The following is a 13,878-nucleotide window of genomic DNA, read 5'->3' on the forward strand; positions in this document are numbered from 1 at the left end:
CAAGGGTGTACAAATGGCAAAACCCTTCCAAGATGGTATCCACAATGTTTGAATGGTGCCGGGTATAGTTCACAACACTTGAACAATAGGTAGTAGTGAAAAATTATATATATATATATATGTAAATGCTCTAATATCACTTTATGGCATCCCGGATCTCAAATTTTTGAGTGTCCCTAAAAATTAACTTAAAAGTTCAAAGTAACATAAAGGAAAGTTTGTATGATATCATCGACCCAATAAAAAGACTAGTCATTAAAGAACATTCATAATAATAAATCAATCTTCTCAAGACAAAGTCGCAGGTTTCAATAAGTTTAGTTTACAGAGGAAAAAAAAGGTCCAAAAAATTACTCAAAACCATAACCAGAAAAAATCATTCCTTGAATATATTTAATAAATCCGCCCGTCAGCTATATTTAGTTTAATCAGCTCGAACCGCTAATTACCTTTAAGGTAAAAAAGGAAGCGAACGAGATAATAATCAATAGTTACAATGGAAAACTATATATCATGTTTAAATGAAGAAAATAAAATTCATAAATAGCGGAATTTTGTTTATCTCCTTCAATTGTTACAGAACTTGTCCAGTAATAATATTATCAGGATAATTCCTTTTTGCATTATATGAATTCAACTGATTGGAATTTTGTTAATGACTTCCCCTATCTAGGACACTGCAGAAAAGACGGAAAATTTATTATTTTTTCTTGATGCATATTCATATAAAACATTTTAATAAGAAACATTATATTCATTGAATTCTTTAGCAATATGGTAATAAGAATTATAGTTTAGAAAAACTATATTAGAATTTTGCTATATGCGCTTAGACAGTACGTTTCAATTTGCATGTATCTCGGATTCAACCAGAGTTAAATTGCAAAATTAGATATCTTCTTACATTGCAAAATTTACAGGCAAAAAATTCGATTCTGTTATGTATTCTTGATTGGTAGCATGACGTGCAGTATTGAATTGCAGAGAAAGATGGAGAAATTGAAGACAGGAATCTTTTCTGGGTACCTGAAGTTGTATCCTGGTAGATACAAGGTTGGTTCATTTTCACACCTTGCCTATGTTTTCCACAGAGATGCTTTTGAATCACCGAATGTTTTTGCATAGAGAACGAGAACGAGATCAATGCCAAGTTTCTTCTAAATGTAAGTGGCCGTGTGTTTTCTTGTACTGATTATCTGCACAGATCTGTCTTGATCCTTTGCTATCACTCTCAATCCAATACTGTTGGGGTCAAACCAATAACACAACTGAGCAGCCAAAACAATTTCAACCCCTCCAATAAGCAGAATTAAAATGTGGCAATAATATCCAACTCCAACTCACACACACTTGTAGGAATTTAAAGATAGAACACAAATTATTTGTTCACTAGGGAAACCCTTCAGTGTGAAGGAAAAACCCTGGGACCTAATCCAGTAAAAACTATTCACTATCAAAATAATGGGATACACAGTTAACCTTCTCCAAATCACAATCTAGAGGCTACCAATGCATCAAGAACACATATGGTTCTTGGATACCAACAACAACAACATCCAAAATAAATACACACAATAATAAGGAGAAAATCTCACTAAATTAGTGTGTACGGCCCAGAGAAATGGATAGGAATCTGGATGATCGGCTCCAATCAAAACATAGCCCTTTGCGCCACGAATAACATATTGAAATATTAGCTTAATCGGACCACAAACGAGCCTCCATCATTGGCGAGAAAAAGCTGAAGAACCGAAGTGTCTCTCTCTCTCTCGTCCGTCTCTCTGCCTTTGTTGTAATTTTGTGTCTTAGAAATGAAGCCCCATTTTCTGCCTCTATATTGGAATGGACTTGGGGCTTTTAAGTGGGTTGGGCCCAAATGGGCCAAGAAAGGGCAAGTCCCACAAGTGGAGGGAAAGCCCAACAAATACTGTAAAACAGCAAACAAACAAGGCTTTCAAGTCCCTACTTCAAAAACAATAAGCACATATTTCAGGCTAATTCGTTGTGGAATTGCCAATTTCACAGAATATCTTCGTACAAGATGAAGCGGATAGTTGGATGGCTTGCCTTACGATCTTAGTTCCTTGATATTGCTTATCCGATTCGAGAAATGCCCATCACATGTCCTTAGAACAAAGGAAAATCCACTCCCGCAATAGACTCTGGCTATGGCACATTCCTCGGCTAGGTTATGATCTAAGCTCACCACCTGAGGGTCAGTTTGATCAACAGTATCCCCTAAGCCAAGCTGACCGTGTTCACCCCAACCCCATGCCATTAGTGATCCTTTCCCTGTACATTTGGAATTTGGAATTTGGAAAACTAAGTAACTTGAATACACAATAAATTTTCAAAGGTCCAACTAAAAATGAGCTCTTGCCTGTTACTAAAGCCGAGTGCTCAGCACCTGCAGCAATATGTATAACTTCTGTTTCATCAAGATTAGGAATTCTTTTCAGGATCCCTCCCTTTAATTCTTCTGTTGAACAAAATACAAATCCTCATGGACCAAGTATAGTAAATAGATTGAATGAATGCCAATTAGTACATAATAATTTAGTTCAGTGATGGTTATCTCTTAGTCCATAAATCCATTTTCTTATTTTGGGTTCTTTGAAGTTCCAATTTTCACCTGATAGTCCACTTCAGAAATTTAATGGATTTTACTGATGAAGATTTCAGTTAGTGTAAGAGTCAGATTACCATCCAGCATTACCAGATGTGTGCTTCAACAAGGCTGTTTTCTGAGGATCACCAAGTGCTCCATGATGATAGCCACCGAGCATAAACACTTTATGCTCACCTGCAAAAGTATTTAAATATTCATAGGACAAATGCATATATATATATATATATATATATATATATATATGAGAGAGAGAGAGAGTGTGTAAGTCGCATACTTGTTAGCACCAAAGCATGGTTCCAACCAAGAGCAACCTGGTTGAATGACAAATCTGCAGGAATACAATGCGGAATATACGAATCTGAGGCACCGTGAAACCCTCTTCCCCATGTGTAAAGATGTCCACCAGCTAATGTAACAATGTTAGCAAAAACAACAAAACAAAAACAAAAAAAAAAAAAGCGAATAACCATGATGCCTGAATAAGATACTTAATCTGTTTGAGTTTTAGCAATGTTTCTTTGCCTGGACTGTGCCTATACCAGGTCCAGCATTATAAGTAACAAAATAAGGTGTGCATTCATTGGTTTTTAACAAGAAATTACTCCAAGATTCCAAAAGTAGGCCAAGTTGTTTCCTGTTATAGTCATGTAATAGAGCAGTTTGCAACTACCTGAAGGAGAGGATCATGGATCTGGAAGCCATAGCAACAGCCAAGTTGTTAAAGAATGAAATGTGGGACTTACCAGATAATGCCGCACTATGGTCTCCATTTGCATTAATACTGACGATTTTGACATCAGTAAATCCCAAAGTAATCTGAGGAAGACTTGCTGATTTGACTTTATCGGTAGATATACCCAGTTGACCACGCTTTCCAGAACCAAATCCATAAACTTGATCTCGCAAAGGATCTGAATCAACCAAATACATCAAATCTAAAGTGTAGGTCTAGAATTAGATTTTGAGATCATTAGAAGATGCGAGCATATGTTAGAAATAGTAATAATTCTTGACAACTAAAAGAAACATAAAGGATCTTTTTTTTTTCTTTTCTCTATTCTCTTCGGTTATTTTGGTGCACGGGGGCTGGAAGTACCAGAACACAGATTTGAAAAGAATCCAGTAACATTCTACATCTGTGTTCTAATGAAGAGACAGACACACTTGTAATTTTTCCATTAAGTACTCCCATTTCCTTTCGAAGATTGTGAAAATCCAATCAAGAACGATGGATTTCGCACTATGGAGGAAAGCCAAGGTTCCAAGTTTAGTAGAACCACAAATGTGATCCTCTGTGCATGTAAAAACTGACTTGGCCTACTTACATTGTCTATAGTATTGTTGATCTGCTACCGGATTGAGCAAATATATCTTTAATGTTATATGAGAAGACCTGAAGATTTTCTCTCGCTAAACAAATTGATAGACCCCTACTTGTTGAAACACAATATTTGTTGAGTTCGTTATTGAACTTCATATCCTATTTTGTTTAGTTTACTACTTACAAATTCTGTTGTGGAATAAAAAGAACTGCAAATATTGGGCAGCAGGAACTTGTCTGTCATAAAGGTTGCCCTAGACCTTCATTATATCCTCAGTAAAAAGGATATTTTATGCTCTGCATGTGTGGCCTAGTTGATGTGTACATTTGCTAATCTCACGGAAGGAAATGTGTTTTAGCATCTTTAAGTACATATGACTATGTTTGAATCTCTACCATCAGTTGGATCATCTTCTTTCATCTCACAACTGTTTCATAAATTTATAACATAGCAATTAGGTCATGTTTGTGGGCTTAAGTATGAGCATAAGCATACATTTCACAGATATTTCCTTAACAAACAAATCTACAAATATGACTTTAGCTTAATTCCATGTCAAGGGAAATGCCATCTCTCCTTTCTACAAACACTACATTGGTACTAAAATGTGAAAATCTTTCACATAATTTTGATTTAAGAAAGTATCTAACTTAGAGTTTTTAGATCTAGTATGAATTTTAAACCAAAATTTGTAACTTAATTATAGATATAATTTTATACTCGTAAACAACAAATAGTAGTATTAGTGTCCACTAATACAAATGTTGCAATATTATCAATATCTAAGAGGATAAAATATGATATTAGCTACATTTCACAATGTCCAACTTGATTTGGGTGTCAAATTTTTCTCTCTCTCTCTCTCTCTCTTTTTTTTTTTTTTTTTTTTTTTTTTTTAAGGTTTTTCTTCGAAGAGAGCATTTTTCAGGGATAAGACAACAGATGGTAGCTTCCAAGTTTTATGTTAAAATGGAGGAACTTTTCAGAACAGCCATCACTCTTGTTAAAGCAAAAGATTGCTATCCTTGTTCGTTTAAAAGACCCACTTTATAGATCAAAACTAATTTAACCTAATTAAAAATGGCCACCAATCAAAGTAGAAATTCAACTCCCCAAACTCAAGGAGTTTGGCAAGTATGGAGAGGTTGTCAAGTAAGACAAAATTCAAAGCATACTTCTCATTTTAAATAACTCCTCCATCCCAAACCTTTCCAGTTCCCATTAAATCCTTAAATTATTGCAACAAATCTTCATAATAATGTTGCAACAGTTTTATTTAATTATTAGAAGTTCCTTTTTTAATTCAATAATTCATTAATTTCCATGAGTAAAGAAAGAGAGGCTTTAAAGCTAAGCTATTGCATGCTCTTATTTTAAGAATGAGAAAATACGGGACAAAGTTGAGAGAGAGAGAGGTATAATTTAGATTTTTGAGAAAAAAAGGATTTCGCCATTTTTCACTAACTCCTAAAATGTCCTTTTTATCAATTTTCCTCTATATTCAATATATACATTCATATTATTTTTGTTGTATCTCTGGTCAACTTGAAGAGAGCTTGTACCATATTTCCATGAAGTCATTCACATAGTAGGAGAAACCGTTGAGAGCCAAATGGGTTTTATCTTGTAGCCTGTATTGACTAGTTAGTCACTAAACAAATGGAGGTAAATAATACGACTTTGACTTTCGAAAGGCCAGCTTCTATTAACTCTAGTTCATCTCTGTTCAAAATATTGATTACGGTATCTATTTTTTTGAATCTCCGATGCTCAGACTCTTCGAAATAGTAGGAGAACCCGTGCCGAACACAATACAACATGGGTATGGGTATGGGTATGGGTATGGGATATGTGTTGGATCTTTCAAGTTTCAAATAGACACTTCGTCTTTTTTACTGCTTCTTTCTTCTTCTTCTTTTCCTTTTCCTTTTCTTTCCCATTTTTGCTCTCTATAAACTTAGTACTGTCTCTGAGAGGGTGGAGAAAGGCAATAGTGCTAAGTTTTCCCTTCTTCTTCTTCCTTCTCATTTTACGGGAAGAAACTCGAAAACGAGCGGGTTTATAAATTTCTTGCTAGCCTGAACCACAAACTCGACGATGTAAAAGGAAGAATTCTGGGTCGACGGCCACTGCCCTCAACACGCGAAGTCTTCGCTGAAGTACGGAGAGAGGAAAACTGTCGGAAAGTGATGATGAAGACTGGGACAGCCAGAGATGTGGAGATGTCGGTGCTTGTGTCGACTGGAATTGGATTTGCTGGGAATGAAAATGGGCCATCATCATATGGACTAAAAGTGCTGGGAATGAAAATGGGCCATCATCATATGGGCTAAAGGCTGGGAATATATCATGTGGGCTAGAAAGGAACGAACTTAGGCCTGAAATGAATAAATTTGGGCCCTCTTCTGGACTAGGCAACTTTGGAGCTATTGGGCCTTCTAAGTTTGGGCCTACAGGATTTGGACCTGGGATAACAAATTTATCAAAGGGAGCAACACATGTATTGGGCCAAAAACTACAAAAGGGATGGCCTTGGTGCGAACACTGTCACAAACCGGGACACAAAGAAGATACCTGTTGGGACATACATGGAAAGCCTACTGATTGGAAACCAAGACAAAGTATTAAAAATCGTGTCTATCAAGTTTCAGCCGACCAAACAGGGACATCCAAAGAAATGAAAAATGGAGCATTCAACAGTGAGCAATTAGAACAACTCTACTAGATTTTTTTTAGTCTCCAAACTTCAAGTCAAACTTTTGCACACAATCATTCTAGCTCATTTAGCCCACAAAAGTAGTTTTCTAAAAGCCCTAAATATCTGCTCAAAATATAAAAGTCCCTGGATAATCGACTCAAGTGCTTCCGATCACATGACGGACTCTTACCACCTGTTCTATTCATACTCACCCTGTGTTGGCAATATCAAAGTTAAGATAGCATATGGATCACTCTCATCTGTCGTAGGAAAAGGGAGTATTCGCATCTCCGAGTCTATAAATTTAAAATATGTTCTTCATGTCCAAACTTGTCTTGTAATATATTATCCGTTAGTCAATTAACTAAATATTCCAATTGTTCCGCTAAATTTTCTTAATCTCACTGTGTATTTCAGGACCTATCACCGGGGACGACGATTGGCAGTGCTAAATAATGTGATGGACTTTACTACTTTGACGAGGCGGATGTGAGTAGACAATGTCAACCTACAATTTATAATTCTATGTTTACCTCTAAGGATAGTGATGTTCTATTGTGGCATTATAGAATGGGTCATCCCAATTTTCAATATTTACAACGTATGTTTCCTTCCTTATTTTTGAATAAAACATCTATTGACTTTCAGTGTGAAATTTGTGAACTTGTAAAACATCAATGCACCACTTATCCAAAATCCACATACAAACCATCGAAACCTTTTACTATGATTCACAGTGATCTATGGGGTCCTTCACGTGTTCCCAATCGAACTCACGCCAAATGGCTTGTTACATTCAGAGATGATTATACCCGAATCTGTTGGGTTTATCTACTAAAAGAAAAAAGTGAAGTTCATTCGGTATTTATTAAATTTCACCTAATGATCCAAACACAAATTCAAATTTTACGCACTGATAATGGTACTAAATACTTCAATACCACCCTGGGAGACTATCTCCAAATGCATGGGATAATCCACCAAAGTTCATGTTATGACACCTCACAATAAAATGAAATTGCGGAACGAAAAAACCGACACCTTCTTGATGTTGCTCGTACCCTACTATTCACTACAAATATGCCAAAAATGTTTTGGGGAGATGCTATCCTAACATCAACCTATCTTATTAATTGAATGCCCAGCCGAATCCTATCTTTTGAATCACCTATTCAAAGATTTCAAAAATTCTTCCCCAATTCTCGATTGAATCCAAACATCCCCCTTAAAGTGTTTGGTTGTACTGCATTTATTTACATTCATCCTCATCATCAAAGCAAATTGGATCCTCGCGCAATAAAATGTATTCTCATTGGATATGCATCCACTCAAAAGGGTTATAAATGCTTTGATCCAGTTTCAAAGAAACTATTTGTGAGCCTTGACGTTACGTTCTTTGAGAAGACACCCTATTTCAAGAAAACCTATCTTCAGGGCGAGAATTTGAGTGAAGATCGGTTCCTAGACTTTGATATCTCCTTCGAGCCTACCAAAATCACTGAACCTGTCATACCACCCTGTTCCAACATGCCATGCATAGAAGAGAACTTGAACTCAGGAGGAGATATAGAAAAACAAAATGACATGGAGATGTTAATCTACTCGAGAAAGCCAAAACCAAAGGAAAATCTCACATCTGAAGTACCAAGAGAATTGGAACCGATGATAGCTCCAGATGTTCATAAGTCTAATGAGCCCAAACATTCAGATATAGATCTACCTATTGCACTAAGAAAACAAACTCGGGCATGTACTCTCCACCCTATCTCAAAGTTTATATCTTATAAAGCTCTATCTACAGATTTTCGTACTTTTACATCTAATCTTGATAGTACAAAAATTCCTAGGAGTATTCAAGAAGCGTTGAAAGTTCCAAAATGGAGGGAAGCAATGATGGAGGAAATGCAAGCCTTAGAAAAAAATGATACATGGGAGGTTATGGACTTGCCCAAGCCTGTAGGTTTCAAATGAGTTTTTAATGTGAAGTACAAAGCTGATGGTTCAATAGAACGGTATAAAGCTCGTCTTGTTGCAAAAGGATATACGCAAACATATGGCATCGACTATACAGAAACGTTCGCACCAGTGGCAAAGTTAAATACAATTCGGATCCTATTATCTTTGGCAGTTAACCTGGATTGGCCCCTTCAACAACTAGACATAAAAATGCATTTCTCAATAGGGAACTAGAAGAAGAGGTCTTCATGACCTTACCACCATGATTTTGTAAAAGTGAAGAGGAAAATCGAGTCTGTAAACTTAAGAAATCATTGTATGGTCTCAAACAGTCACCTAGAGCATGGTTCAATAGATTTGCAAAGGTGTTTAAAGGCCAATGTAATCAACAAGGGCAATCAGATCATACTATGTTCTTCCACCAAGCAAAAAATGGGAAGAAGGCCATTCTAATTGTATATATGGATGATATAATCATAACTGGAGATAACACAATTGAGATGGAAAGACTCAAGAGAAGTCTAGCAACTGAATTTGAAGTGAAGGACCTGGGACAAATAAGGTACTTCTTAGGAATGGAAGTGGCAAGGTCGAAAAAAGGTATTAGTGTATCGCAACGAAAATATACCCATGATCTGTTGATTGAAACAGCCATGCTTGGATGTAAACCATACGACACACCTATTGATACAGGAAAGAGAACAGAAGATAGTGGAAACCCAATTGAAACGGATAGAGGCCAACGACTAGTAGGAAAATTAATCTACCTATCTCATACCAAACCAGACATTGATTTCGCAATAAGCGTGGTAAGCCAGCATATGCATTCACCAAAAGAGATTCGTATGGAAGTAGTATACAGAATCCTCAAATATCTAAAAGGCTCATCTGGGAAGGGGTTATTCTTCAAGAAGAGTGAGAATAGGACAGTAGAGGTATTCACAGATGCAGATTGGGCAAGCTCAACAGATGATAGAAGATCAACTACCGGTTATTGTACTTTTGTATAGAGAAACTTGGTAACATGGAGAAGTAAAAAACAAAATGTAGTGGCAAGAAACAGTGCTGAGGCGGAGTTTTGAGCAGTTGCCCAAGGAATATGCGAAGGACTATGGTTAAAGAAACTTTTAGAAAAATTACAAGCCACATTGATACTTCCAATCAAACTCTACTGTGATAACAAAGCGGCCATCAATATTTCATTTAATCCGATTCAACATGATCAAACCAAACATGTTGAAGTAGACAAACACTTCATTAAAGAAAATGTTGAGAGTGGAGTTATTTGCTTGACCTATGTTCCTACAAAAGAGCAAACTGCTGATATGTTTACTAAAGGACTACCGCGACAAAGTTTCGAAGATCTCATTTGCAAATTGGATATGGTTAACATTTATCATCCAACTTGAGGGGGAGTTTAGAGAAATCCCGAAGATTTTATTTAATTCACTTGTATACCATATTTAGATTGTTTTCCATAATTAGCTTGAAGTAATCACGGTAACTTCCAAGTCTCCTAATTTAGGAGATTTTCTTCCTTTTTTTCTTTTCTCACTTGTATTATAAATTGAGGAGTCATAGAAGCTTGGTATATACATAAGAAATAAAAAAGAATTATTCTTGTCTTCACATATGTATACCTAAATACAAGTTACAAATTTTAGATATTAAACTAGTATTAAATCTAAAATTAAACTGAATAATAATTAAACCAAAGATAAGTGAAGCTCCAAGGCATTTCAAATTTCAGTTCCAACATGAACAAGCAGAATTCATGTCAAAATAGAGAACGTGTGATATAATGGGAAAAAATATATGCTTCTTTGCTTGACTCTTCTCGCCAATGAAATAAATGAAGACCACGAAAGTTTATTGCAAAATTACCTCTTAGTAAAACCAGTGAATGACGCATCCCACAAGCAACTTGCTCAACATGCTTCGAACTGAAATATGAGACTTCCATTGGTGTACATTGCGATTTATAGTGACCATGCCCAAGCTGACCAAATGACCCATCTCCACAGGTGAATAACAAACCAGTATCTGAGAAAAATAGTCGGTCAAAAAAAAGTAATCAACCACAATCCTTCAGAATTAGCTCATGTTTGTCTCCCTTTAAAACAAAGCTCTTTAATTCTCATATTCATTTTCCACCAAACATTTACAAAATAAGATATTTTGCTCATAAACCCAAAACTTTCCCGCTTTTTAACCACACATTCTCCAAAAAATTAATATTCAAAACACCCTTTTAAAAAAATAACAGCCATCAAACAAGGGATCAATGTTCAACATAGCATTTAAGCCTTTAAAAGATTAACTTTTATCAACATTGAAGCTATGGTAGGAAACTTGGAGATCAAATTCTGGAATCGAAATTGTGAATAATGAATGTAAGACATAATCCTGTGTAGACGAAAATATATAAGTATTCAAAAAGGCATTAATTTCATCATCAAACTCTCATTTTTAGCAATCTAACATCCAAGTGGCTAATTAAATCAAAAAATCAACAGGAAAACTTCAGCGAATATTTGAAGTACTAAGATTTTAAAATAATTAGACCAAACAAAAAATATAGAATAAGGCATCATTTTCATTAGTCTATCATGATTCATGATAAAGCCTTCAACTTTTGCAGTCCCTATAAACTCTTAATTCCAATTAGTTATTTCTACTAGCAGGTGGTAAGACCAGATAACCTGAAACAAATCCAGAGTGGCTCCAGCCAGCAGAGACATGAGTAATAACAAGGCCTTCCAAAGCCTTTACCAGCTTCGGTTGTAAGCTGTTAATCATTTCCCCATGGCCCAATTGCCCAGAAGTGCCCCTCCCCCATGTCAACACTGTTCCATCTGCACCCATAAACATAACCAATCTTAGAGACAGAGATAATGGATGTAAAACCTATATTCCATTATTGCACAGTACAACCAAGCTGTATACCTGAACAATAAAGAGACCTGTAACGCCTAATACTAAGCAACTATATTGATTACGCAGAAAGTTGTATCCTGCACTTCTTAAATCTTAAGTTTTATCTTAAAAATCTTCAACTTTTTAATGTCCAAGTGAGGCATAATTTCATAATACAGATTACTCCTAAACTTGAATATTTGATAATTGATTGATCTTGATTTGTGGGTCAGGGTGATTCTTTCCTAACACCAGTCAAGAAAACATCAGACAGAAAGTAAACCGTTCGCACACACAATGAACACATAAAATAGTAGTAGTACCAGGGGTGAGTGCAATGACATGGGCGCCGCCGCAGGAGAGGGAAGAGATTGGGCCAAAAGAGGAGAGAGAGTGGAGGAGTTGAGGAGTGTCCTCATCTTGAAGCCTCCCTGATCCTAATTGTCCTTCTGTACCAGCTCCCCAGCTCCAAATTTCTTGTTCCCTTTCTTCTTCTCCTGCTGTCTTGCTTTCCTCCATCGCGTTTCACCGCCAACCAACACGCACATATAGGTTTCATTTGGAGCAGGTTTGGCTAAGTAGCTTTTCATTTTTTTTTTCTAATAAAAAATTACTTTTATACAGTGTTCTAGAGGAAAAAATGCGTGATGATGTAGGGAGGTCGACCCCTTCATCTCCACCCCGTAGGAACTACGAGATCACTCCAAGGGCGCCTTTGGCATCTAGGGGTCACGGACCGACCATAGAACCCTGTTCAATAAATGGAACGCATTAGCTGTCTGTTCTCAGGCCAAGCTATGAACTAGGTAGACATAAGCGTAAAAAAATATAAAAAGACATTTATATAATTTTAATATTATTTTAATTTTTAATCAATTAAAAAATTATTTAATAATTAAAAATAATACCAACAAAACATCTAAAATAAATTTATAGGATCTTTATACATTTTTTCAAAGTTTTCAACAAAGAGAAATTAAGTTGCAAATGTAAATACTAAATAGTAAATAAATAGGAATTTTTGGAAATTTTTCTTTGTTCAAGACTTAAGCAGCTGTTTTGAATTTTTTAAAAAAAAACGAAGTGAAGAAATCAATCTTTAAGTTTTAACTTAAAAGAAATATAAAAAAAATTTAAAAGAAAAAAATGACCGCTAAATAAGACTCCAAGCCAAGTAGCGTTTCAGTCACACATCATTTCTAGGCGTCCTTTTAGAATAATAATTTTAAAAGTACTTTTTACCTTTAAATAAATTTATTTAATATTGAATTTTGTAAGTCCCTGTCTCGTGAAGATAAAAAGGTAAATTTTTTGTAAATTTTAATAAAAGTTGATGAAATATTTTGTTGAAATGTTATCAATCCCATGAAATGTATGAGTAATTTAATTGTTGACTCTTGAGATTGTAATTTTATTTTAGTGCAAACCAAACAGGTGTTAAGTTTACTGACAATGCTGTGAAGCCAATTGTCTTCCCCATTTTTATTGTTCTGTGAAGATATTGATGCGTCATTAATTTATCTCTTATTAGCAATTAACAAGATTTCATTTCGAGTATAACGTCACTTTGCAAGTTTTGTATGGCATCTTAACGTTTAATAACGAGATGATGTAACAAAGGTTTCAAAATTTCGATGGGAATAATTAATAAAAAAGCCAAATGGAGGCATCAAATTCAACTTATAGGTTTGGGGTTTTTGTGCTAAAGAAACAAGAAGCATTTAAGAAGCGAAGGATGACAGAAAAATTCAAGATGGATCAACGTTGATGAGTTGGGATACATCATTGGATCGGAAAGTTATTGGGTTTCGATACCCAATAAATCTCGGACAATGATATTACTTGTTGAAATTTTTAGTCGACATTGATGACTAAATTAAATACCAACACCTCAATGAAACGACTCAATTCAAAAACTATTCGTGGTCATTGGAAGCAACCTAATTTAATTAGAGTTGTTCGTGGCCCGTTCCCGTTTACTTCCTACAGGCTCATATTGGTTTAGCCCATTATCCACCTTTACTTGGCTCATTTGTTGCTTGGTTTTGGCAAACTTATTCATTTTACCTCTGTGTGTGTGTGGGGGGGGGTTACTTCAACCGTGTGTTTATTGCCTTTGGATTGCTGACTTGAAATGTGGATAAATAGTAGTGGTTTTGGGTTGCTGATTTGAAATGTTTGATAAGATTGGGATTGATAAACTAAGCCCAAAAAATCACTGATCTCAAAGAGCCTCCACGACAAAAGTAATGTAAGCAACTCCATTACAATCCATGCAGGAGTAAGACATGGATTGATTCATCTTAAACCTAGTAGGCTCCATGCACTGTGGATTTGGAAGTCCAATCGATTTTGCC

At 35.6% G+C, this 13,878-nt stretch overlaps 1 protein-coding gene across 4 annotated transcripts; it reads right to left on the reverse strand.

The window, feature by feature from the left end:
• Positions 1-245: 245 nt before the first annotated feature.
• On the reverse strand, positions 246-12,093 carry LOC111387934 (ultraviolet-B receptor UVR8). Of its 4 annotated transcripts, XR_002701481.1 has the most exons (10): positions 11,845-12,093; positions 11,308-11,460; positions 10,490-10,648; positions 3,373-3,540; positions 2,904-3,035; positions 2,717-2,803; positions 2,381-2,479; positions 1,596-2,292; positions 1,027-1,242; positions 246-449 (listed from the first exon to the last, which is right to left on the reverse strand). XR_002701481.1 is itself a non-coding variant. In XM_023012566.1 (9 exons), the coding sequence occupies exons 1-8, from the start codon at positions 12,038-12,040 to the stop codon at positions 2,069-2,071; spliced, it is 1,218 nt and encodes a 405-aa protein (XP_022868334.1). In that variant the 5' UTR covers positions 12,041-12,093; the 3' UTR covers positions 1,270-1,927; position 2,068. The 4 variants fall into 4 exon arrangements, 3 of the variants coding, with proteins under 3 accessions (XP_022868334.1, XP_022868336.1, XP_022868333.1); XM_023012566.1 differs by lacking the exons at positions 246-449; positions 1,027-1,242 and having other exon boundaries at positions 1,270-1,927; positions 2,068-2,292; XM_023012568.1 differs by lacking the exons at positions 246-449; positions 1,027-1,242 and having other exon boundaries at positions 1,270-1,962; positions 2,068-2,292.
• Between the last annotated feature and the right edge of the window lie 1,785 nt (positions 12,094-13,878).

Source organism: Olea europaea, unplaced genomic scaffold, assembly GCF_002742605.1.
Source record: "Olea europaea var. sylvestris unplaced genomic scaffold, O_europaea_v1 scaffold439, whole genome shotgun sequence".
Lineage (NCBI taxonomy): Eukaryota > Viridiplantae > Streptophyta > Magnoliopsida > Lamiales > Oleaceae > Olea > Olea europaea.